The sequence below is a fragment of the Pygoscelis adeliae genome, unplaced genomic scaffold (genome assembly GCF_000699105.1).
Source record: "Pygoscelis adeliae isolate BGI_AS28 unplaced genomic scaffold, ASM69910v1 Scaffold79, whole genome shotgun sequence".
NCBI classification, from domain to species: Eukaryota; Metazoa; Chordata; class Aves; order Sphenisciformes; family Spheniscidae; genus Pygoscelis; species Pygoscelis adeliae.
This window is the reverse complement of record NW_008825532.1, coordinates 3,664,314-3,673,205: the sequence shown is the minus strand read 5'-3', so window position 1 is coordinate 3,673,205 and position 8,892 is coordinate 3,664,314. Positions and strand designations below refer to the sequence as shown.

Sequence of the window (8,892 nt, the reverse complement as noted above, 5' to 3'; positions counted from 1 at the left end):
CAGTGTCGGCTCCGTCTTGGAGCCGGCTGGCATTGTCTCTATCGGACACAGGGGAAGCTTCTAGTAGCTTCTCACAGAAGCCCCCCACACACTACCAAAACCTTGCCACACAAACCCAATACAGCTGCCTAAATGGATTGCGTAAGTTTTAGGACAAAAAAGTCAACTGACTTTTTTTTTTTTTTTAAATTCAGAAAAGCTAGTGATTCTTTTGTTTTAGTTTCTAAGGCTTGGGCGTCTGCGCATAGCTCTCCCTCATTTGAACACTAGGTAAAGTGTTCAGAGCTTATTTCCTCTTCAATTTTTTTCTTCAAAATTTGAGCAAATGGAGAACTGGTAGTTGTAAAGCCTTGTTTGTAGGAACTACATGCAGGTCATCTGAGTCACTGAAATACATTAGTTTTATATAATCCTGTGTTTGGCTTCTGATTTATTGGAGCCAATACTCCTTTTTTCATTTGCACTCTGTTCTTGGAGCCAATACTCCTTTTTTCATTTGCACTCTGTTCTTTTCTGTGTGACAAATTTGAATGTTCATTTCTACGTACCTTTGCAGTTTTAAAAATAAAGCCTTGCTTTAAGATATCTTGAATTTTAAACCATGCAGACTGATGCCAAGACTTCTCTAAGTGTTAAATCTATAAAGACAATAATTATTTTTTTGTTAGTACTAGAAAAATATCAGACATGCCTGGTTGAAAGAAGTTGTTTTATGTTTGAGCTTCTGTTCTGCAGTGTGTGAAGGAGGCGAGTATTCCACCCATCGTCCAGTATCCCCAACCGGGCATATCTTCAGAGGAAAATCTTACTCTAGGTTGCTGTTGTAGTTGACTTTCTTTTTTATTATGTTCAGCCATTATAAGTAATTCAGAAAAGATCAGATATATAATGTGAGCTTATTTTGGAGTTTTTGCCATGTAAACTTCGGTAATAAATTTGATAATCATAGAACCAGGTGACAGCTTTCCTTTCAGGCCCCAATATTTTGCAGCCTAAAAGGCTGCAAAGCACTGAAACTGATGTGGAACAGAAGTATATCTAGAATGCATATGTGTCCAGAAAAGGTAGGTCCAAAAAAGGTTATCAGTCCCTGCCTGAAACGGTTGCTGGAATGCAAGCTTACAAAACAAACTCCTCCTTGAAAATAACTTAATTAGCAGGATAAAGCTACTTTCTAAGGTCCAGTGTGCTTTGCATTCTTCAGCCATTTCTGGACCGTAATAATTATTCTGCTTGTTTTCCAATGAATAATTATCATTGAATATATTAGAGATAATGGTTGTAAGATGACAAATTATTTCTTAGTGACTTTTTGGAACTACAGTACCTATATACATAAAGTAAGTATTTACATAAGGGAAACGAAAGAAATTCCTACTCTCCTCCCAGATCAAATGGATGCTTCGCATTGTGCTCTTCTTGCAGGGTTTTGACCAGCTGCGAGTGGAAGGTTTGCTTTGTGATGTGACGCTTGTTCCAGGGGATGGTGACGAAGTGTTTCCTGTTCACAGAGCAATGATGGCTTCTGCAAGTGATTACTTCAAGGCTATGTTCACAGGTGGTGTTTTTGTTAAAATAATGCATACTGCTATCTCCAAATTGCCATTTTTGGACACTCAGACACATGTTCAGTGTTGTGTGTGAATCAACCCAGGACTGCAAACAACTATGTAGTTGTACTCTCTCTACTGTTGCATATGGGTTTTTAAACTAAACTTTTAAATTATATTTTAATTTTGTATAAGTTTATAAAATTATTTCAACCCAATCAGAATGATCGTATAAACTTACCTACATGTCTTTTTCAGGAGGAATGAAGGAACAGGATTTAATGTGCATTAAGCTTCATGGTGTGAACAAAATAGGCCTAAAGAAGATCATTGATTTCATTTATACTGCAAAACTTTCCCTTAACATGGACAACCTTCAGGACACTTTGGAAGCTGCCAGTTTTTTGCAGATTTTACCTGTTTTGGACTTCTGTAAAGTGTTTCTTATCTCTGGGGTAAGACTTACTACTTGTTTCACATTTACAGTGATTAAGGCCTTGGTTTGTTGTTTTGGTGTTTTTTGATAAGAACAATGACTATGTAATAGTCAAAGTTAAGTCTGAAAGTTGCCATTATTCGTAATTTGGATTCACAGAGAACAAGTTTGCTTTGTAATTTTCTTGAAAGTCTTTTTTCTTCTGAGTATTATGTACAGTGTGAGTCTGATATAAATGCTATACCACATAAAAATTCTTCTAATTCCTAAGCGTATTGCAGTGATGATAATCATAGTTCCCAGATTCCTTACTGGATTTCTTAGTTCATGCCCTCACACTCTATATCCTTCCATAAGAAGGCTACTTGGTGAGTTAAACTAAAAAAATAATAGAAGAGTAGGCCTGCCTGTTGCTGCCTGTGAACATACTTTCTTGAAACCTTTTTGTTTTGAGGAGTGAAGCCCACAGTTGTAGTGATTATCACAGAGACCATTACATCTTCTTTGTGAACCAGTGAACTTGGTCGCAGTCCTTTAGAATAATATGTTCTCTAAAGGGATTACTAGTAGGGATGTTACAGAAATGTTGGTTAAATGAGAAAAGTAGCTACAAGGTTTTTATGTTGATTGCCGTATCTTGCTAGAGCTAAAAATGGGCTTGAATGCCTACTGGGAAATATTTTTTCCAAATCACCAAAATAAGTGCTTTTGTAAGCAGGGGACAGCCCCCAAAGTAGCAACCCTCTCCTCTTCTACTAATAATGGTTAGTTAAAAGAATAATATGTACGCAGTTTGTAGCACGGTTGCTTTTGTGCAATTGGAACAAATAAAAAGTTTGCCCTACAAAGCAGTACACTATAGTTCCAATGCAATGCAGTCTATTTATGATTTAGAGTTGCCCTGTTGATTTTTATTTATTATGGACATTAAAATCTCGGGTCCTGAACTCCCTCTGGGGGAGGTGGAACTTTGATAACAACCTTTTTTCCTCCTCCTCCTTCCCTTCCTCTTTCAGAGTTGGTGTCCTGTTTTGTTTTGAGACTGTGCTTTGGAGAAGAATGTCATGCTCCCTTCAAGTTGAATGTCAAACAGTTTTGCAGTTTTCTCTGTATTAAAAACTAACTTCTGTTTTTGTAAAAGCAAGAGAGCTGTTAAGGATTCAGCTTGTTAAGTGCTAACTGGCTTCTCCTGTTGTAAGTTTTTTCCTGGGTTCTGTCTTCATGGGTGGGAAAAGGCATGTAAGGAAAGAGATGTGACATGAAAACACTCCATTTATCTGGCTCCAACCTCTTGTTAAAAGCATTGGGTTTATACTCCTCTGTTTAATCCTGTTGTTTATTAAGCGTAACTCACATACACAGATTGGGTTGTTTTTCAGAGGTTTTGTTTTCTGAACATCCTTTACTTCTTAAATCTCAGGTATCAGAGGTTTCAGGGTCTCACTGCATGGCTGCACTCATTCTAGCATTACAGTCAACTTACTGCATGCATTTTATATGCTTCAGTTACGTTCACTTTATTTCTGTAGTTAAAATAGTGCAGTCTCAGAATATGGGTGCAGTTATCTGTTTTCTAACTTAAACACAGTGTATAAGCAATGCCAATATATGATGCTTCAATACCTTTCCTAGTTCTTGTCCTGCTGTCTTGCATTAATATAACTCTTTGTCCTGCCAACAATAAGGAGCACCTACTTTGTGGGGCTGCAGAATGAAAGAGCTGCAAGAGCTGTGCTGTCAAAGCAGTTCTGCCTAGAGAGACACTTTGGCATTATTTCTAATGTTTCCTGGAGGTTTTCTGATGTTAATTGCTTATATACCTTACTAGAAATCTTACTTTACCTGTAACAGGGAAGGTGGTGTGTTCTACATGAATTATAATATCATTTGGAATTCAGTTTTCTGATAGTCTGTAATGAGAAATAAAGAAGCAGGTATTCCCATTGTTCCTCAGAGTACAGGCTCAGAAATGTGACCTCCCTAATGAAGAAATGTACCGGGATTTATGCGAACAAGAGGACTCCAAGCTGCTAATAATAGCAATCTGTTTCATAAGGAAAGCGTTAGAGGCATTTAGGCTCTATAATGCTACTGTTTTGCTTTTAATTTTGGCATATTTTGTAATTGGTCAGTTCTCTGAGAAGGTTGCGATAATGTTTCATTAATCTTAATATTCTTAAATCCTATACCACCTATTTTATGCTGCTCAGGTTTTTTTTACCTTCCAGAATGATGCAATCTGCCTCTCCAGGGTTGACGTTTCTATAAATGCCAACTTGGAATAAGGTCTTGGTGTTCTTTTGAATCAGGGATTTGGAGCGGCCTCCCTTTGATGGGAGGTGAGCTCCAGGGACACCCTGTTGCCCTCTCCCCTTTCTGGGTAGGGCAGCTGCTTGATTATTTTGCTTTCTTAGGGAAAAAGCTTCTTTCATCTTAAATCGTGTTATTTGGAAGAATTTTTTTCATTGTTTGAAATGTTTGTTTTCGGAAGGTTCCTTTGCTTATGATGTTGACTCAGTCACTGTTTTGGTTCGTGTAAGAAACATCTTGTTTGATAGCACATTTTGAAAGGGGTGAGGTTCAGAATCAGGAAGACTTTATTCATTCTCTTAATTTATTGATTCTCTTTTCTGAAATATTTTCCTTTATACTGATGTCTAAGGAGACATAATCTCATTCATTGTGTAACTGTAGAGAAAGTACAAAACTAAGTTTGTGCTGTTAGCCTCGTTATGTTCTCAACATCCTTGTATAAAGAATTTTTGAATGAACTTTCTTTGGAATTTGAACAGGAACAAGGGTTGGTGAGCAAACTTGGTGGATTTTGCTTTTTTAATTACCATATCTTAGCTTTGCAGAGATTATACTAGTTTTGCTCCATTCTTGAAGTAGTGTTTCTGTAATTTAAATGAGTTCTCTGAGCAAGTCTTGAGCTTATTTCTACTGAAATTAGCTGAGAGCAGCATTTGAGAGCTGATGTAACCATTCCCAAATACTTAATTGTCTTTAAATTGTCTAGGGAGTCCATTATTAAAAGAGATTATAGAAGTCAGTTTATGTAAAGCATAATGTAGCTGTGTTACTTCATAAGAGGGTATTGGAAATATTTACAAAGAAAGACATAAGCTTAAGGCAACAGCTTAATTTGTGTAAAAAATAGTAAGACCTTCAAAGAATGGTGTACATTGTAGCTGACTTGTAAGTGTTCTTCTACTTGTTGTGCATTTACACCCCTCCTGTCAAGTAGCCCATTGCTCTGATAATCTTTGCTCTGCAGCCAAACAGACTCCCAGAGAAACACTGGAATACTTCCTGAGATGTTTTCAGTCTTATTTTAGCACTGGTTTTAAATATTTATAGCTATACAATAGACTAGGGCTACTCCCAGCTTCACATCTAAATGAGCCATCATGTAATTAAAATTAATAAAAATGCCATGGAAATGTTTTCAGAGTAGTGAGTGCTAGAGAACACCCAATAATGTTTTTGCAAAAGTAGCAGCAGTGTACAAAATGGAGAAAGATGAGAAACCTATCCAAGTAAATTACAGCACTCAGGGGAAAATCACAGTGTAATGGGGAAGGGAATGTTATACTGTAATTAAAAAAAAATTCCAAAACACTGAAAATTAATGTCATGGCTGTACCTTTCATATAGCTGCAGAAGAAAATTTTATTCCTTCTATAATTCTGTGCTTTACATTTTTGTAACAACTAGCAAGTTGTCAAATATTGATGTCTCAATATTTGGAAGTCTTGTCTTGTCGCAAGAACTTGGTTAACTGAGGACGGAGCAAGATGGTCTCAGTTTTGTGGGAGTGTGGGATCTAATGCTGGGGCCAGCTCTGCCAGCCACCAGGAATCCACCTTCTCTAACGTGGGGGTACAATTGACCAGTTCGGAAAACAGAATCAAACTTCTCTGCTGTTATTTCTGGACTTCTGTATATGGGAACCCACAGAAAAACTAAGGATTTCAGGGGAATGTAAGCTCTTTTAAACTTAGACTCTTTGAAACACCATGTTAAGTACTTCAGTGTCTAACAGTCATTGAAACAAAAAGTTAGACACCTAAATATTTTGTGGTACTGGGCTTGAGAACTTGATTTTCTGTGCATGTTATTTTTCCTGAGTTGTTCTCCAGGGTTCTTGTACTTGCAATCATTTTGCTCTGTGTCCAGTTTTGTAGTATTTTACAGTCAGTTAAGTTTTTTACTAGAGCTTGGGTGATTGCTTCAAAATTTCAAAGAATTAAATGAGCAGCTTTCTCGAGAAAGTACTTTGGCTTTTGCATTTGGTTTTACAGGCTGTAATAACATCGTGCTGTGCTTGACCTTTATTTTTTGAAAAGCTTTTTAGTATTTTCTGGAACTTTTACTTCTGCTTTGTAATGAGTAATTACCATGAGTAATGTGAATGAGCAGCTCTGCGCAGTAGTCAAAGCCCAAGTAAAATAGTGTTTATCTAAAATTCTTGACTTCTTATGAAGTTGCTTAGCTGTTTGTCCAGTTGTGGCTTTTAGCTGGTTCTGCATGAGTATCTTTACTAGTTACAGGATTCACTGTACAATCAGTCTTATATTTTTGTCTGATATTTCCATTCCTCCCATTCACTTCAGTGGAATTTCCAGAAGTGGCAGTTCCTTCTGTTGATGAGCTCCTGATTGACTGACTTCCACAGTGAACGGTTTCCACACCTCTCATAAGTATCACAGCATAAGTCATAAGCTGGTTTTTTGAAAATCAACGCTTGAGTAACTTAAGTACTTGAATATTTAAATAGCATTATTGTACTTTAATGCCATCCAATTTTGAATATTTAATTAGAAGTAACTATTGCATTTTGTTCTGTTGAAGGATTATTTTTTGGCTTGGGACTTAAGAATCTCTAGAGTATATATTTTTATGACTGTGAAATCTTTGCAATATAATTTAGCCTGGTACATTGATTGTTATCTTAGAGCACAGTAAAATCGGTAATAGTACTTTTGGCAAGGAAAGTAACCTTTAAGAAAATATTTAATGTGGTACCCTGATTTTGAGGTGAGTGGTGGAATTTTAGTGAGTCAAACAAAGTGCACAATTTCATAAGCATAATGGGGAGTACTTGCAATCATAGTATGAAATAAAACCCTGAGTGCAGTACAATTCTAGTGGACTAATTAAGGCAGTATAAGGTAAATTTTCTGAGAATTAGGGCGTGACTGGAAACTGTTGATGTCATGTTCATCAGCCATTAACAGTGCGTAATGTGTCAATAAATTTCTCAAACATAAGTATTCCAGGAATACATTCAATTGCATAGATTTAGTGTCACATAGTTACAATAATACATCAACTGGATGCATGGTGGCCGCTTGATAACTGGCATGCGTTCTGCAGTAGGTCTAAATACTTCATTGCAACATGAACACCATGTACCAATGGTACGTAATCTGCACCTTCTTTGCTTTGATCTTTTGACTTCAGGCATGCCTTTTCTGTATGCAATAATATATTTCTGTCTGCTTACCTTGATATGGAGAAATTGCTGTATCTCTGTAGGTTGATGCCAGTAAATGTATTCCAAAGTAGTTTTTAAATACAATAACTGTATCGCAAGAGTTAAGATTTGTGGCATACTGTAAGTCAGCTGTTTGTTAAGGGGTGATTTTTCCATTGCTTTATTTTTACTATACAGCTTGAGAGGAATTTTAGAAGTAAGAATATCCTGTTTCATTTACTTAATTTAAGGTATGCCGTTACTTCCATTACTTCCATTATGCAATTAACTTACGTAAATTAAAAATCCTAAAAGGAAATGTACAGAAATTAGTTTGATACTGACTCTCAAAAACAGTCAAAAGAAGAAAAAATGTTTCTTAAGCATCAGAGAATGTTTTATAGGTCATTGCTAGCTGATGTGATTATATTTTGATATAAACAATGTCTGTTTTGTAATAAAAAAATAATTTCCATATATATATTGCACGGATATTTTTATAGTAGAATTCCTGACAGTCTGCCACGTGTTCATCTTGTACATAGGATCTGATTAGAGGATTAGTGTTCCTGGAGATGAAGAATAGGATTTGGAACCTTTGACTGTATGAAGGCATTTCAGGATGTATGAATGAAGACTTTCGATGACTGCAGATCTTAACTCTAGGGCAAGTTAGAACAGTTTCTAGTGAATTAAAAAAATCTTCTATTCCCATACTCATTAGACTTTTGAATTGTCTAGTATTAAAGGGCGGCGATCAGATTGAGTTATACAGTATTAAAATCTTGTAATCTGTCATGACCAGAAGGTCATTTGAAGGTTTTTGAATTCTTAGGCTGCAATCAGGTCATAGACCTCAATCTTTATAATCTTTTTAAAAATAACTGACTAACCTAGTGGCTTTCTATGATGGAGTGACTACATCAGTGGACAAGGGAAGGGCTACAGATGTCATCTATCTGGACCTCTGTAAGACCTTTGACATGGTCCCCCACAACATCCTTCTCTCTAAACTGGAGAGGTATGGTTTTGATGGGCGGACTGTCTGGTGGATGAGGAATTGGTTGGATGGTCATCGCATCCAGAGAGTAGTGGTCAACGGCTCAATGTCCAGATGGAGATTGGTGACGAGTGGCGTCCCTCAGGGGTCCGTATTGGGACCAGTACTGTTTAATATCTTCATCAATGCCATAGACAGTGGGATCAAGTGCACCCTCAGCAAGTGTGCAGATGACACCAAGCTGAGTGGTGTGGTCGACAGGCTGGAGGGACGGGATGCCATCCAGAGGGACCTGGACAAGCTGGAGAAGTGGGCCTGTGTGAACCTCCTAAGGTTCAACAAGGCCAAGTGCAAGGTCCTGCACCTGGGTCAGGGCAACCCCCAGTATCAATACAGGCTGGGGGATGAAGGGATTGAGAGCAGCCCT

The 8,892-nt window shown here is 37.2% G+C and overlaps 1 protein-coding gene across 6 annotated transcripts in view; it reads left to right on the top strand.

Moving 5' to 3' along the window:
- Positions 1–8,892, top strand: part of KLHL13 (kelch-like family member 13) — an 84,469-nt gene that overhangs the window by 61,227 nt on the left and 14,350 nt on the right. For all 6 annotated transcript variants that reach the window (XM_009331686.1, XM_009331684.1, XM_009331688.1 and 3 more), the window contains 2 exons: positions 1,426–1,558; positions 1,809–2,005. In XM_009331686.1, coding sequence (XP_009329961.1) covers positions 1,426–1,558; positions 1,809–2,005 — 330 coding nt within the window. The remainder of the gene's footprint in view (positions 1–1,425; positions 1,559–1,808; positions 2,006–8,892) is intronic.